This window comes from Chiloscyllium punctatum, chromosome 8 (genome assembly GCF_047496795.1).
Source record: "Chiloscyllium punctatum isolate Juve2018m chromosome 8, sChiPun1.3, whole genome shotgun sequence".
Lineage (NCBI taxonomy): Eukaryota > Metazoa > Chordata > Chondrichthyes > Orectolobiformes > Hemiscylliidae > Chiloscyllium > Chiloscyllium punctatum.
Window position 1 is genome coordinate 66040395 of NC_092746.1, and position 17912 is coordinate 66058306.

The following is a 17912-nucleotide window of genomic DNA, read 5'->3' on the forward strand; positions in this document are numbered from 1 at the left end:
CCATGGTGGGATTCAAACCCAGGTTCCCAGAATGATATCCAGGTTTCTGGATTAACAGTCCAGCCATAATACCACTAGGCCATTGTATCCCCTTAATTTCAATGAATCAAACTGCTTAGTGACTAGGGCAGCAAGTAGCAACATATAACCATCAGTTAAAAACAAACCCCAAGATATAAAATACAGACATGTTTGTCTATTATGACAGTTTAAAAACAGAACACGCTGACTTTGCTTCACCTCTTTTATTGTACATTGGCCACAAATATTGCTGTGACAATTCCAAGACAATGCAGCATTTATGAAACAAACAACCAGTGTACAGAAATACACAAATTAACTGGTTTGCAACTTGTGTTGATGCTGTTCTTAAATCTAACAGGAATATACAAGGTTATTCTGAAAATCCATTGATATCTATTGAATGTACAATCCAATATAATCATTAACCATCATAGAGATAAAAGAGGATAGTTAAGTCAGGATATTTTAAGTATCCAAATCATTGTCAAACTTATCATCATATGAATTAATTTTGCTTGCATATGTCCCTTGAAGCCTTTCATTTCTGCCAAGTCCCAAATTCACCCCTTTGCCAGTGAAATAGGATTGAAGGATTCGGAAAAACTGTTTCAAATAGGAAACAAAACAATATATTTAAGCAGACAATTAAATCTGGATAGTGCACAATCTGTTCAAAGGTTTAATTTTTGGTAATTAGAATTCTTGAAGGTTGCATACAAGTTCCTGACGAAAATTAATAATCTTAAAATCATCTTTTCAACTGAAACTTCACTCAGTTAGTCATCAAAAGTGTGATTGTTTTTAGAATCCTGGAAATCATGCGCTGTTCCGTACAGACATAATGATTAATTAGTCCAATCATAGAAATAGCTTATCACTTTTTTTACGTATTTGCTTAGTGCTTATCATTTTTAACATGATTTTAAACCAAAATCATAACATTCCATCCAGCAAATGTCATTCTCAATAAAAGAATATCATGTTCCTCACTTTAAATATGGAATGTATTCAGTATAGATTTTTTCGGATCATCTGTCTCTTAAAAATGGATAAAAAGATTTCTGAAATGGCTAATGGTTTCTGCAATTTTTGACCAGACTACCTTAAGGTTTTGAAAAGTCCCTAATTGGATGACTGTGGGTTGGATGCCTCCTTTAATGGGCATACCAAAATAAAAATCATCTGGAGAATTCAAATGGTTTGTACATTTACTTACTGTCTATAAGCTTGGAAATTAATAATGAGTATTGTACAGAAACCAGAGAACTCATTACCAGGTGTGTATGGCCACCATCCCTTCTTCATTGTATAGCAATGACATCAAGGGTTAAATCATCCTGGGTGTGCAATTGAAGTATTGATCCAGTGACTGGAATTTACGATGGATAACAAATCTTGCTACCCCAAAAACTGGATTGAAACCGTCAGTCTGGAAACCAACAGGATGAAATGGACCATTCTAGCAAAATCTCGTTATTCCAAGGAGTGAAAAGGGAACAATCCATTGTCACTTGCAATGATTTGCCTCTACAGAAAATCAATATCTTTTGTGAATCCAAAGACTTCACACTACAATTCATCTCCAAAGAAACATGAGAATCAGGCCTACAACACATGAAGTTTAAAGAACTGAAATTTGAGTACGAGTTATTTATTGTATTTCTGCTAAAAGCCTAAACGCATACTCTGTCACTTTACATCTGTGTGGATGAGGAAGTTAGAGTTTTTTTTCCCGAACTTGCATTTCAGAGGTGTTGTGTGAATAAGCATCTTTTTTTTAATAGAATCTCTACAGTGTGGAAACAGGTCATTTGCTCCAACAAGTCCACACCAACCCTCTGAAGAGTAACTCACCCAGACCCATTCCCCTACCCAATCACTCTACATTTGCCCCTAAAGTTAGCAGAAAGTCTGTTTGTATTCTTTTGAAATCACGATGCTAAAAGAGTTTAAAACACTACCTCTCAGGCATATTTCATTGCAGACTATTGATAGGTTAGGACAAAGGGGGCAATCCCACCATCTCTCTTCCTGTTCGCAACCTTTGTCAGCATTGATCTCCCAACCTGTCTCCATAAGCCTGGTAAAATTCAGCATTCAATCGTGCATTTATTTGGTTAAATTAACAAAAATTTAGACTCTTATTTTTCTGAGTAAGGAGATGTTGGTCAAAATGAAATAGTATTACAATAACCAGTTCACTTGTATTATTAGAGGAAGATCATTGTCAAGCTTGTTGATGCAACAGTATGATGTGCAATGGCAAGTATCAAACATATTTCTACTGTGCAATGTAACAAATTTTAATATGTCATGGCATATGTTGCATTTTGGCTAACAAAAGAAAGCATCTCTTTCAAACTGAATATTGGAGTCAATGATTCACTTATTTCATGAATCTAGTGATTTATTAAACATCTAGCCTTAGAAAATCAACTGCTCTCCAGTTCTTGTTAAACCTCCACTTTGTGATATTGTCATGTTTATTGTATTCTTATTATTGAAGGCTTCACAAGCACAATTAAACAGAATTTAGAATTCCACTTTTAAATATTGAAATTTGCTGTAGTGCAGATCAACTTTTTTTTGGAATTTCTTCCTTTAATGAGGGAATATGAAGAATTAAGTTTGATCCTAAAACTAACACTACTATCCTCAATTGTAATATTGTTTGTAAATTTATTTTCTCTTTTAATCTTAATCCAATGAAAACTCTTTTGAGTAAAGTTAGATTTCCATCCAGACACTTCAGGGCTGCAATGTTACTTACCAGGTCCCTGTTTTGTTGTTTTTCTAAGGATTTCCACCCACTCTCAGTGATGATCAGCTCAGCAGTCACACATACCAGTAGCAAGATGGGGGCGAATATCATAAGGAAATTAATATTATTCATCCTAAAGCACAAGAAATAACTTTACAAAGATAAATATGTAGAATTTACAGCACCAAAAGTGGCCTTTCACCCATATGATCTACGCTGTTCTGTGTATACGCTCAACATCAGTTTCCTCCTTCCACATTTCATCCCAATCCGATCAGTTGCTGTTTTCTCCTGCTTCTCATGCGCTTAATAGATTATTAGTGACAACATTATCTTTATGAGTGTACAAAGTTAAAATTCACATAACACCAGTTTATAGTCCAAGAGGTTAATTTGGAAGCAGTAGCTTTCGGAGCACAGCTCCTTCATCAGGTGGTTGAAGGCACAGCGCTCCGAAAGCTTGTACTTCCAAATAAAATTGTTAGACGAATCCCTGGTGTTGCATGATTTTTAACTTTGTACACTGCAGTCAAACACCAGCACTTCCAAATCATCTTTATTGGTTTGAGCTTTTGACCTACTCTCAAGTAGAAACTTCTACTTCACCTCTACTCTATTTAAATTTAGTAATAGTAAAGACCTGTAGAGAATAGGACCCCAACCTGTTTATTCTTTCCTGATAATGCTGAAAAATGTTTCAAAGAGAATACTGAGACTGAGTGTATGAATGAATTGCACAGTTCAAGCATAAACATGGCTGACTGAATGGCAACTTCTTCTGGATAATACTGCTCCTAATCTAACCACAATGCTTCACACCCAGCATCAAAAGTAATAACCCCAACCATTTAATTGTTTACACATCAAGATAAACCACAGCCTACAGTAAAGGTTAACTCTCCATCGTTGGAGATAACCCTCAGATGTCGGCTGAATTTAACCAGTGATCTAAAAGTCAAGTAGTTTAGTGCAGTGCTGATTGGTGATGAAGAATCTGAACTCATTTCTCATCTTCTAACAACTCTCTAGAGAAGGGATTCTACTCACCCAAACAAGCCAATATAGCAAGTCAGCATACAGTAATCTGAAACTGCCTGCTCCTGGTGTCTGGTAAGGAAGATATGTTGAGGTATTGGGCTTGGCATAATAATACATCTGGGAGACTTCAGTGAACATGATAACCCAGAAAGAGATTAATGAACAAAATATATTAATGCTGAACTTTTTCATTCAGATTGTAGTATGCCAATTGTGGAACATTGACCATTAGTAAGTTACTCAAATTAATAGCAACACATCCTTGACAATATATCTCAACAAGACTGGGATTATACACGTTTACAGATTTATCACATCTACAAGATATAACCACACTGTACTGATAAAGCAGAGAAAGTGAATTGAAACAATATGAAATGTTTGCCAGATCACAATGCAAGTGAACAAATATGCAATGTCATAAGCAAGTGAATAAACACAAAGTAATAAAAGGTATAAATATAAATAAATGTTTCATAAGGGTCAATGAAAATATACTTAACATTGCATTTTACATTGAGAAGATGTGCTATTAAAAATATTGATTTTTTGCACAGAAATACTGATAGAAGTAAGATATGCATAAGCAAGAAAGACAGTTGTAATATAAAGATTATGACAGCAGATTCCCGGCACTGTTACCTGTGTAGACGATTGAAAGTTGTGTATTACTGAAGGCTCTGCTGCTGCCTCTGATCTTCAATCTATAGAATCTCCCCAATATATACTCTCTCTCCAACCCACTCCGATCTCTCAATGAAAGAATGACTCACTGAGCACAGACAGTATACAATTTACAGATACCTCGATCAGATAGCATAACACTTTGAAAATCTCAGACTTTTTTCTACCTGTCTTTGTAGAACATGCTTTATAGAACATGCTGTAGCGTACGTCACTAATGAATTTATGCAAAAGTGACATTGTTAACTGAAGGTATAAATACAAATTAAAGAATACTGCCATTACAATTTTAAATTATATTAAAATAATGGAAGTCATTAGCTAGCCAGTTTTATAATTGTAATTATGGAACCACTTCCTGTGAAAACATAGTTATAGTGAAAGATTAGAATATTTTATTTAGAGATGAATAAATAAATATTTAAACAACATTTTTTTTATCAAAGTACGGAAGGTGATCTAATTCAGCAAAATCTGAAGTCCTCTGAATTAATGTTCAGAATAAATAATTTTCTAAGTAGCGCATTAATATACTTTTGAACTCAAGTATGAAGAATGTATCTTTTAATGTGATGCTCAGCTGGTAGGTTTTGAGATTATTATGCTGTAGATACAATGATCCAGTTGACATTTGATTATGAAGTTATACACAGGATGTTTTTGCAGCTGCACTGTCTGATGGCAAATATTGGAATAAAAACTGGATAGTTGATAAGTATCTTGAAACAAGTCTGGAAACAAGAAAGGTTTATTGGGTGTGCTAATCAAACAACACGAGCATTATCTTGGTAACTTTATCTGCACAACACCATGAAGGTTATAATTGTGCAGAATATCCTTGCCCTTCCATGTATCCATTAATCTTACCATTTAAACCAATCCCTGTGGAAACATAATTTCCAACTCTTACAGATTCAATTGCTATTGATCTGAATCCAGAAGAATTTCCTTATTCAACAATGGCAGAGAATATTTTGTTTGTCGGGTAAAGTTTCTTCTAAATTCATTCGACAGGAGAATGAAATTGGTTAGGTGATGGAGGATGTTAGCTGACTGTGTTCATTTCACCTTTCCAGACTGTCAACCTGATGTCCCATTGTAACTTCTATTTGTTTCTGATGAATCCTGTTGCTGGCCTCAGCCACTGCAGCAAGATTTGATGTTACACCTTATGATAACAATGAATATCTGTTGTTCTGTTTTGTTTATGCCAAAACATACTGAAAAGGTTCTGCTGTACAACTACAAACAATAATAAAAATAGATACAGTTATCTTCATCAGCTTGTATACCTGGAACTTCACAGTGACTAGAAACTCTACTGAGTAAGCATGGCAAACTATTAAATAGTGCAGCAAAGTGAACACAAACAGCTGTTCCATGTGATGTTCAGGAAATTAAGGTAATATGATGTTTACTACAATACAGTCCAACTTTGTACAATGGATAAGGGATGATGATGAGGTGTTGCATCATTCAGGTCATTCTGACCTCAGTTTCCTTCTGGAGTACACATTGGATATTAACTGTTGTTCAATGTCTGAGGTATAAATAGTCATAGAGTCAAATATCCAGACAAACTTTGATTGCAGTGCTGCTACTTAATTGTTGCACTGAAACATCATTTGGTTATGGAGACATTTTTCTTGAGAGGGTTGCTGTTGTGTTGGCAATGCTTTGTAATCCCGGTGTGGGGGCTGGATTTTTACACTGCGGCAGTCTTTGAACACCCAACATACCTTGAGCTAAATGTATCTATCGTTTCTACACGTTCAGAGGCACTGAATATAATGAAGGAATTCCTGGATATCTACCAAGAGCAAGTCCATGCTGCAAGTAAACAGGTAAAACAACTGACCTATCTAAACTAATCCAACCTTCCTGCACTTGGCCAATAGCCTTGATTGTTATGACACTTCAACAGCACGTCCAAATACTTTTTAAAGGTGTAAGGTTTCTGGCCTCAACCACCCTCCAGGCAGTGCATTCCAGATTCCCACCTTCCTCTGAGTGAAAACATTTTTCGTAAAGCCCCATAAACCTCCTGCCCTTCTCCTTAAAATTATACCTCCACGTTATAGCTAAACTGCTCCATCCCAGGTGACATCCTGGCTATCTTATCTGCCAATCTTTGTGACCATTCACCTGGCCCTGACCTATTTTCAACTCTGAGGTTAGTCCACTTCCATTTGGATGTTTTATATCTGAATTTGCATTTTGCTTTTCTAATTGTGGTCATACTAATGCATCAAATTTTTATTTATGATCTATATTGCAGGGAGTTAAGATAATTGTATTTCCAGAGAAAGGTATCCATGGCTTTCATTTCAGCAGACCTGCTGTTTTTCCCTATTTGGAGCCTATTCCAGATCCTAATGTTATTCAATGGAATCCCTGCCTGCATCCAACTACATATAATGATACAGAGGTAGGAGCGAGACAATGTTTGAATTTGTTTATTTGTTTTTACATTTTAAGAATGTTTGTAACTTTTTGTGGAACTCTCAGTTATAACCATTTAGACAACACTGATTCTATTTTATACACAATGCTTTACAAAAAGATTGACAGCCATTATATGGAATGCAAAATTAATTTTACGTGATAAATTTCTCTACAATTTAAAGCATTGTGTCTATGGAACTAGATTTGTATCACTATTAACATCTGAATTTTGAAAATGGTGCTGATTTTGACAAAGTTAGAAGTCAGGTAGCTGCCTGATGAAGGAGCAGCATTCTGAAAGCTAGTGCTTCCAAATAAACCTGTTGGACTATAACCTGGTGTTGTGTGATTTTTAACTTTGTCCACCCCAGTCCAATACCAGCACCTTCACATCATGATTTTGACAAGTTAATGCTGTTGAATCATACTCCTGATATGGAGACATCTGATAAGGAGTGTGGATTGGGAATTGGGTTGTAATCCCTCCACCGATTTTCACCCATTTCTTACTGGACAGAAACCCATCACAGAAAATCCAATATGCACTCACAGCAGGTGAAGCTTTTTGCTGAATGCAATTTTGTAAGAATATCTCAAATATTTTATCAATTAAGGGAAGAGCACTGTGTTAAGGACATTGCCCTATGAAACGTCTTTCAGACAAATGAAGCAATGATCTACCTTGAATAAAATTAAACATTCCTCAGCTGTTTCATATTTAGACTGACAATTCTCTATTCTTCCTTTCCTCAGGGATCTACCTTCTATTTATTATAAAGTTCTCTTAATAACAACTCATGGAGAGAATACTTCACCATTGGCTGAATCTCATGTTCTATTTAGCAAAGTGAGAATTCTGTTGAGACTTTTTGCAGGTTATTTTACCACATGTCTTCCTTGAAAATTGCTTCACCGCTTATAAAAATCATGAAGAACTATGCAAAATGCTTCCATTGGATTGTACCTTTGTTGGACTTGTTGTCTGATTCTGCTACTTATCTCACTCATGTGCCCATGTCACTCATACCTCTATAAGGTTCCAACCAACAATACATTAAATAAACCATTGCATTAAGATACCCTTTGGGAGTGAGGAAATTACTTTGCAGAGAATTGTATAAATGATCAGTTGTACTTTAATTATGTTAAAATGTAATGACTGTTTGTGTCTGGTCTATTGTAGGTGCTTCATCAGCTGAGTTGTATGGCAAGGAATGGCAGTATGTACTTGGTTGCAAACATGGGAGAGAGACAAACCTGTGAGCAAAGCGATCCCAAATGTCCACCCGATGGAAGATATCACTTTAACACAAATGTGGTTTTTGATGCTGAAGGCACTCTCATTGCAAAATACCAGAAATGGAACCTTTACTTTGAAAATATTTATGACAAACCCAAAACAGTGCAACACGTCATCTTTAATACATCATTTGCTGGAAGATTTGGCATCTTTACTGGCTTTGATATATTGTTCTATGAGCCAGCAGTAAGTTTAATTGAGAATTATGGTGTAAATCAAATTGTATTTCCTACAGTCTGGCTGAACCAGTTGCCCCTCTTATCTGCCGTACAGTTTCATCAAGCATTTGCTGCTGCATTTGGGATCAGTTTTTTTGCAGCCAATCAGCATCATCCTGAAGAAGATGTAACAGGAAGTGGTATTCACACCCCATTAGATTTTCCCTATTATTACTACTCTGAGAGCAGTGAAAGTAAACTTCTTGTGGCCAAGGTCCCTATAATCACATCCCGTCAAAATCACAGCCTACAACCTGAGGCGACGGCAGCAATTCTTGAAGGGGGCAATTATTTTGAAGCTTTTGTCCTTCAGGAGAAGGGAGAAAAGCAGGAACAAATTGGCCCAATGGAAAGAAATGATCCTGGTGATATTTTTCATAATGTCGTGATGTATGATAATTACACATTTATCTCTTTGACAGGTTTAAAAGGTAGTCTGCATATCTGTTCCAACACCCTCTGTTGCCATGTAGTCTACAAACGTAGCAATTGTACAGACGGTAATCTGTATGCATTAGGAGCCCATGATGGGCTTCACACAAGGCTTGGCACTTATTACACACAAGTGTGTGCCTTGGTGAAGTGTGCAGGCTCCAGTTATGACACGTGTGGACAAAGTGTGACAAATGCCTCTGAGATCATAGACTTTGGATTATGGGGGAATTTCAGCACAACCCATATTTATCCAGAAATATTGGCAGATAAGATGAAAATTTATCGTGCAGATACCAGAGGATGGGCTAACAGTAATTATTATATGATCAAGAAGGGGATGTCAGCAGGTCTTGTCACTGCAGCACTCTATGGAAGGTGGTATGAGAAAGATTAGCATTAGCTGCAGATTATTTCGAAGTGTGATTTGAATTAAATATAATAGCAACATTTCAAATGATTTTCAGATAGTTTACAATGATAATATTTTTGCATTATATGTTATAATCTTGAATTTTGGCCAATTCTTTACTAAAGAAATAACAGAGTGACAGTATATACTCCCCCAAAAGGCAAGACAAAGACTGCCTGTCACATTCATCACCTGAATTCTCACTGGGCCTATTTTAAGTAACATCATGAGGACAGATTCTGCTTTTGGATGTAGGTGAGACTGCTTCAGGTAAAGCCATTTGACCTTTTTGACTTCTCCAATTATTGCTAAGCACCTGGAAACTTCCAACTGCAAGCAGACGCTGGCTACAAAGTTAGCTTACAAAGCAGCGTTTCTAAGCTGACACATTCATACCAAACTGTGTCTGTGTACACAGATCTTCAATATGATTCTCACTGGATGTCATATGGGGTTATCTGACAGAACTATAATGGATTATTTGTTTACCAGGTCTATATAAATGCTGATACAGCAGCAAAAAATGCAGTGGCTTTAAGAAACTGAAAACTGATTTGCAAAAATTAAAATATCATGGCATTTTAACTGCAGGATTGCCTTTGAAGTCTCTGCCTAATCCATTCTAGGCCATTTAATATCTTCCAAGACAGGGTGCTTAGATACAATGATCTGGACATAATCAGTAAATTAACTAAAAACACTTCGGTCTCTGATTTTATAGAGCACGTGTAACATATTAAAGCACAAATAATTATGTTTTTGATGTTTGAGTTAACAAAATAAAGAGATTTGAATTACTTTTTCATGATCATTTCACCTGATGTTTAAGTGGACAATTGAATTTTCAGTTAAAGAAACTAAAAAAAGTGAAACAGTCTCAATAGCATCTGCTTAGCAAGGTGTCAGTTTGTGGGAATATAATTGAACATCAATCAAATAACATTGCTTTTTAAATTGGGGGAATTTTGAAATGATAAAATGTTCAGCACAATTAAGTACCTTATTTTAGAAAAAGCAAAACATCATCCAAAATACAGAACAGACAAGAACAGTTATTGTGCCAATAACAGAGTCCTTTTGAGAATATCTGGTTTTTGTTTTAAAGTATTATGAGAATATTGTATTGGACAGTAAAGTTTCTCAGGATTCATGAATGAGATAGAATCAGATGTGCTCACCTTGGGACAGAAGATCAAGGCAAGAAAATCACACACCAAATGAGAGGGAGAAAATTCTAAGGAAATATTTTGGGAATAAAGTGTGTTTGAATAATAGGTACCATATAGTAGAGTGAACAAGTGTACACCCAATGATTTGCTGGGTTCAACTCCCATGGAAAGTTGAAAGGATTAGTTGAGGTTTGAGCATTTTACCCAAGTGAATGCAATGAGATGGTATCTTTAAAATTAAATCAGCCTGATGTGTGAGATAACAAAAGAACCCTACAAAAAATTCAGAACAACTTTGGCAGAATCTGAATTCAAACTGTTGTATTAATTTAAGAGTGAATTTCCAAGAAGTCCAGAAAGTTTTAGTGAAAGGCAGAGTAGATAAAGTGACAAAATTGGTAGCTATCTCTTGGAGTTGTTTGTATCCTTCCTGTGGACATTTTCAAGATAACTGTGCCTGATAATACACTGGCCACAATATGATATAATGGGCCAATGCCAGGGGAGCTAAGGAGAGAGACAATTTTCTTGATCTGATAAGATTACTGATAACAGGGAATTTGCATGTAATTGGGAATTATAAAAGTGCACACAGAGTGGGACGATTGGGCGCCGGTGTTTTGGCATGACTGTTTGGGCGACAGCTGATTTGCCACCAACATGTTTGGCGACAGACATTTTGGTGCTAGGAAAAAATGTTGATTGATTCATCATTATTCAAAGGTAGAATTTAAAAAGTTTTAAAACCATAACTTTATTGAAAAATAAAAACATTAAATCTGTTAATCACTAAAACTTGTAATATAGCTTTATTTAGTTAATTTAATAATTAGAACTTTAAAAAGCTTTTAAACTGTAACATTATTGAAAAATAAAAACATTAAATCTGTTAATCACGAAAAACTGTAACATAGCTTTATTTCGTTCATTTAATAATTATGAGCAAGGCTCCTTAAGTACTCGATAACATTCATGTTTTCAAATCTAAGAGAGTTTCATGTATTCTTCTATCTGCATCTCTATACTTTTTTAGTTTCTGTGGTGGTTCATGCCCAGCTAGTAACCCTTCATAATATGCATCTCTAGCTTTCTGTACTTTCTGCAGGCCATCTATTACTTTCCATATGGTGGGACGGTGCATGCTAAGTTCGTATTGTAATCGATGGTGGGCTGCCTCCACAGGATCTTTTGTGTGATTTTCCATGATTAATGTTCTCTGATGAAGGTTCCAAACCTCATGGAGAAATAGAGGAGTTTGTCTTCCATTTCCTCATCTGTTCTGATGACCAACATATGTATCTTCAAAACCAGTTGAGTAAATCTTGAAGTTCTTGCGGCAGTTCAGTTGCTAGAGCATCCAGATATTCATCGATCTTGTTCAAAGGTACAAAGGCAAGGACAATAATCATTCTAGCTTTTAACCCAAAATCAGGATCAGTGTCATACAAACTAGTGAACCCCAATCTAGCAAAATGTTTTTGCATATTTTGAGCTAAATGAAAAAAACATCCTTTTATTTGAACATCAGGGAATATGTGCCTCACAGCACTGTGCACAGCTTGTTCAAAATAGCAGACAATTGAAGTGGGTTTCAAATTGGGTTCTAGTTCTTTCAATAACTCGAACATTCTCACGTATGTGGTGCATTGCTTGTTGGGCAAAACAGCATACACTAGAGGGTGAACACCTTTGTGTTTTTTTTTGCCAGAATTACATAAATCTGAGAAAAGAGGCTGGGAGCAATACTGAATGTGCCATTGGCAAACCACACATCAGATGTCACTAAGTGTTGGAGCTAGCTCTGTCTTCCGAAGATTAATATCCAGGACCTGGTCCGCTATCACACAGTAAAATATTTTCTTTCACACCTGGTTGAGGGACATATATTCTGTAGCATTCTGGCATAAATAATTGTTGCAAATCAGTTGGATTGGTGGGGGCATTCGTCACTGAAGTACACTTTCTGTGTATTATTTTCCTCAAAGCAGACATATTAGGAATGATGTCTAGACTAGTTTGGGATATGGATTAGTGGTGCTGGAAGAGCACAGCAGTTCAGGCAGCATCTTGGGATATGTCTGTCAAACATTCATTAACAACTACAGTCGGAGACTCAAGGGTCTCCTCTGCTCTCTTGTCCAGCAGAAGCTTCATGCGAATGGTTGTTCAGCTCCCTCACCACCTCTCCAGCTTTAGTGTGGAGCTGTGCTTTGCACCGATGTCTTTGCTCACAACGCCAAAATTTCAAGGCGCTGTCAACTTTGCTTGTTTTGTCAGAGACGTAGAGGAGTCCATTATGCGCAAACTTTTCTTTACCATGTTTTGTTAATACCTTCTCAGCCATCATATGCATAAAACGAGTTAAAAAATATAAAAAGATGGCAAAAGAACGAAACACTTGTGGCAGCGCACCCGCAGTTAACTCATCTGAGGCTAAGGACTAACTGTAGCCTGAGCAAACAGCTAAACGAAGAGAGAACTAGTTTTCCTGTTTCCAAATGCGTACGAGCTCAATTTTACAAAGGAATACAAAGGAAGTGCAAACAGCAACATTTTCGAGGCTGCATGCTCAACTACTATATACAAAAACACTTAGTACAAAAAAATGCATGCAATTATACATTCATATGTACAAGTAGTATATTTATGTTGAAATTAAACTTATCGACACCAATTGATAAACATACGTGGTTATTCAACATAACAGATGGTTATATAACAGATATATTGTAATTTTGTAACACTAAAGCTGTCCACACAGACGGATTTATAAATAAAGAAATGTTCTTAGTTCCAAAATATCTGTCGCCAAATGGGCTGGCGCCAAATAAGTTTGGCTCCCAAATGGCCGTGCCAAAACACCGGCACCCAAACAGATGTGCCAAAACGTACTAAACCCAAGTGCACGTGATTTATTCCCTGTGAAACAAATATCATGCAGAGACACTTCCTGATCTTTTATTGAAGAAGAGGCTGCAACCATTTCCACAACTGCTGAGGAGTGGAAAATGGAGCTCAATTTAGATAAATGTGAGGTGCTGCATTTTGGAAAGGCAAACCAGGGCAGGACTTACACACTTAATTGTAAGGTCCTGGGGAGCGTTGCTGAACAAAGAGATCTTGGAGTGCAGGTTCATAGCTCCTTGAAAGTGGAGTCACAGGTAGATAGGATAGTGAAGAAGGTGTTTGGTGTGCTTTCCTTTATTGGTCAGAGTATTGAGCACAGGAGTTGGGAGGTCATGTTGCAGCTGAAGAGGATGTTGGTTAGGCCACTGTTGGAATATTGCATGCAAGTTTGGCCTCCCTCCTATAGGAAGGATGTTGTGAAACTTGAAAGGGTTCAGAAAAGATTTACAAGGATGTTTCCAGGGTTGGAATTTGAGCTATAGGGAGAGGCTGAAAAGGCTGTGACTGTTTTCCATGGAGTGTCGAAGGCTGAGGGGTGACCTTATAGAGGTTCAGAAAATCATGTGGGGCAGGGATAGGATAAATAGACAAGGTATTTTCCCTGCGGTGGGGGAGTCCAGAACTACAGGGCACAGGTTTAGGTTGAGAGGGGATAGATATAAAAGGGACCTAAGGGGCAACATTTTCATACAAAGGGTCGTGCATGTATGAAATGAGCTGCCAGAGGAAGTGGTGGAGGCTGGTACAATTATAACATTTAAATGGGTATATGAATAGGAAGGGTTTAGAGGGATATGGGCCAAGTGCTGGCAAATGGGACTAGAGTAATTTAGGACAGCTGATTGGCATGGACAAGTTGGACTGATTGGTCAGTTTCTGTGCTGTCCATCTCTGTGATTCCATGACTGTATAACTACATTATATGAATTGATTAATAGGGTCAATGGAATGAGAACTTTTTTTTTACTTTACTAAAGCATTGCCACATATTCCATGGAGAAAGTGACTTTAAAACAATTTGTTTATTAATCAACACAACTGGTAATAACGAAGGAAAATGACATTAAATAATAAAGGATACAAAATTTGCATGGGGACAATTGAGAGCTAGGCTGAATAACGATTAGCAAGACCGAGGAAAGACAGATCCTGAGAGAACCAGAGAATTTCTCAAGTCCATATTTAACTGTCACTTGAAGCCTAACACGTACATAGTAATATCTTAGAATTAGTACCTCTTTTCTGGGCAATTTTAGGGATGAAGAGTAATTGACAGGTTGCTTGTTAGGATTAGTGCCTAACTTGGAAATACGTCTGTTGTAGGAGGTGAGTTAAACAATGATGTTAGCCTGTGTCTCAGTTTGGTGTGACATCTTACTCATGACAACACATTTTGTGGAGTTACTGAGACTTGACAGTTCGTACACTTTGATCCAGAACAATCATGAAATTCAAAACTAAATTCCTGCAGTAGGGTGTGATTCCTCCTGGTGAGAGATTGGAATACCATCATATATCTACGATTGGAATTAGTTGGCAGTGATGGCCTGGTCACTTTTACTCATTAGTCCAATGCTTCAAAAGTAAAAGAAGCAGTAGAAAACATGTTTTAAAATTTGACAGAGTGCTAGACAAGAATTAATTGCAAAAGTGTCCTAGTGAAGTAAAAAAAGTCATAGTCGAGATTAGAGTGGTGCTGAAAAGCACAGCAGGTCAGGCAGCATCCGAGGAACAGGAAAATTGACGTTTTGGGCAAAAGCCCTTCATCAGGAATCATATGGCAGTCTATAGAGGCAACTCAAGTTAGTGAGATCCTTGTACCACCATTTTTCAAGAAGGTCCACTACAATCTTCTACCATTCAGGGTTTTGATCCGTCCGCTGTGGCCCTTCCCAGTAGCACGGGCCCCAATTAAAGACCCCTCTTGCCTATTGAGAGAAGCAGTGCGTTAGAGCCTGCAGTGATTTTGTCCTCAGCAGTGCCACTGTGAGATGATGACTATCACTTGCATCACATACTCCAGCAGTCTCCACTCAAGTTGGGGTTCAAGCACTGCTAAGTGATGGGGAAATAAGGCCACGGGCTGGAGGATACGTGAAAAGGGGGATGGAAGTGCCATTCAGTAATGTCACTTGGTCTCTTGGCTCCTTCCTGATGCCAACTCCCTCACTGAGTGCCTTGGAACAAGCAAACATTGGGAACCTGCAAGCAAGGATGCCCCTGCTGACCAGCAACAGCTGGCTGAGTCCCTTAAGTTGGTGACGGAGCAGTCACTGAGTCTTCCTATCAGAAATGCAACAGAGGGAGGGTGTAGGTAGGAAGGTGCAGAATCCTACCCTGCCATTTTCCTGTGTGATTAAATACCTCCCTGATATTAAGCTCTCCCCAGACAGATGCAAAACTTCTGCCCAGAGACACTTGAGGACAGACTGCAATTAGGCTGAAAATAAGGCTTTTGATCTAATTTTAATGCCTGATATGAAGCCAGCATGGATTGGAAACCAAGAACAAACAAAAGGGACAAATACGTGCTCTCAGCCTATTTATAATAAATCTACTGAACTTGTTTAACTCTGAAACAAAGTATTACCAAAGCAAAGGAACAGAGATAGTTCAGGTGAAGAGATTAAGTCACGTTTAAATTCATTAAAAAACAGACTTTGAACAGTATACATGTCACATAAGATGAAGTAACGCACTGGAGGAGGAGCCACTATAAATATTTCAAAAGCGTGCTGGACAAGCCCAGCAAATCCGTGCAAATGATAAGGCTGAAGCATTGGCAACAATCTTCAGCCAAATGGGCCTGAGTGGATAATCTACCTTGGCCTCTTCTAAAGGTCCCAGCATCACAGACAGCAGCGATTCACTCCATCTAATATCAAGAAACAGTAGTGTATCTGCAAATGCTCTGGGCCCTGACAACATTCCAGCAATAATACTGAGGACTTGTGCTCCCCTAACCAAGCTGTTCCAGTACAGTGGGAAACAGGGAGCAGGGATAAATTTGAGGACAAAGTAATTATTTGCCTTAGCAATTACTTTCTCTTGCGCTACTTTCTTCTCAATATCATTATTTCCTTTTATATTTGAAGGTGTAGATAATGTCGACGTTTGATGACAACAATGACTTAGACTTCTGCAAAATGTTTTAGTATGCTTAAAAATGTTGTATAAATGTGAGTGGGAAAACATGAAGATAATAAAGGTGATCAGATACTTTAGATGTTAGCTTAGATGAGGATTTTGAAAGAGGATAAGGGGATGTTTTAAGGTGAAAATTCAAAAGAATAGGACCTAGACAGTTAAAATGAAAACCATCAAAAAGCACAAAAAAGGGAGGGTTGTCTGAGTTGGGTACAGAGAGGGGAGGCATTACTTAAGAGAAAGTGATCAAAGGATTGGGGATTTGCACTTTTAGGCTAACAGATGTTACAGGTCTCAAGGAAAATTTAACTGCGGGAGAGCCAAGCTCAATAGGGTGAGAATGGAGCTGTGCCAAATAGATTGCCAGGACGCATGGTGGCTCAATGGTAAGCACTGCTGCCTCACAGCGCCACGGACCCGAGTTGATTCCCCCCTCAGGCAACTGAGTGGAGTTTGCACATTCTCCCTGTGTCTACGTGGATTTTCTCTGGCTGCTCCAGTTTCCTCTCACAATCCAAAGATGTGCAGGTGAGGTGAATTGGGCAAGAAGCTGCATTAGTCAGGGATACATATAGAATAGGGGAATGGGTCTGGGTGGATTACTCTTCGGAGGGTTGGTGTGGACATGTTGGGCTAAATGGCCTAGTTTCCACACTGTAGGTAATCTAATCTAATCTAATTGAAGTAGCAGGGACCAGCTCTAATGACTGGAGGGCTATGGGGATGCTTGTCGGTGCCTCAAATAGTGTTACATTTCCTTTTTATGCTTTTGTGTTATATTGTTGACTTGGATAAATTTACCAAATGCATAAGTTGCTAAATTTGTTGCTAAAATGAAAACCATCAAAAAGCACAAAAAAGGGAAGTCAGAAACATAGAAAATAACAGCAAGAACACGTTGTTCTCCCCAACTCCTCAAACCTGCTCTGCCATTAAACTAGATCCTCTCCTTAATGTCGTTTTCCTGTACTCAGACTCTGAGAGAGAAATCATGTGCCCTGGTCCCTTATCGCCTACAAAACTCCAACTATCGTATTTAACCATCTCCTTCAGGATTGTCATTCAAGACCCAGTTTATTTTGTTATTATACTGGCAAAGTTTAGTAAAACAAAATGGTTTGGAGTGAAGGACAGGAACTGAACAGACAATGATAGTAAAGTCTCACTTGAAGGAAACAAAATGTCTCTGATTTATGTAGGAGAAAGTGAGGACTTTCCTGAAGAAGGGCTCATGCCCGAAACGTCGATTCTCCTGCTCCTTGGATGCTGCCTGACCTGCTGTGCTTTTTCAGGAACACATTTTCAGCTCTGAGTTATGTAGACCTACCATTTTGTGTGATTGATCACTGGATCCTGAATGGCTCTGATGAATAAA

General features: G+C 37.7%; 1 protein-coding gene and 1 long non-coding RNA gene across 2 annotated transcripts; one reads left to right on the forward strand and one right to left on the reverse strand.

Moving 5' to 3' along the window:
- Positions 1 to 239: 239 nt before the first annotated feature.
- LOC140480245 (uncharacterized) lies at positions 240 to 4649 on the reverse strand. Its single transcript, XR_011961229.1, has 3 exons — positions 4466 to 4649; positions 2795 to 2918; positions 240 to 627 (listed from the first exon to the last, which is right to left on the reverse strand). It is a non-coding gene; the product is annotated as an uncharacterized lncRNA (long non-coding RNA).
- A 1489-nt stretch (positions 4650 to 6138) lies between these two features.
- Positions 6139 to 9299, forward strand: LOC140480246 (biotinidase-like). The gene is made up of 3 exons (XM_072574961.1): positions 6139 to 6351; positions 6786 to 6935; positions 8136 to 9299. Exons 1-3 carry the CDS (start codon positions 6139 to 6141, stop codon positions 9297 to 9299), a joined length of 1527 nt encoding a protein of 508 aa, XP_072431062.1.
- The last annotated feature ends 8613 nt before the right edge of the window (positions 9300 to 17912 follow it).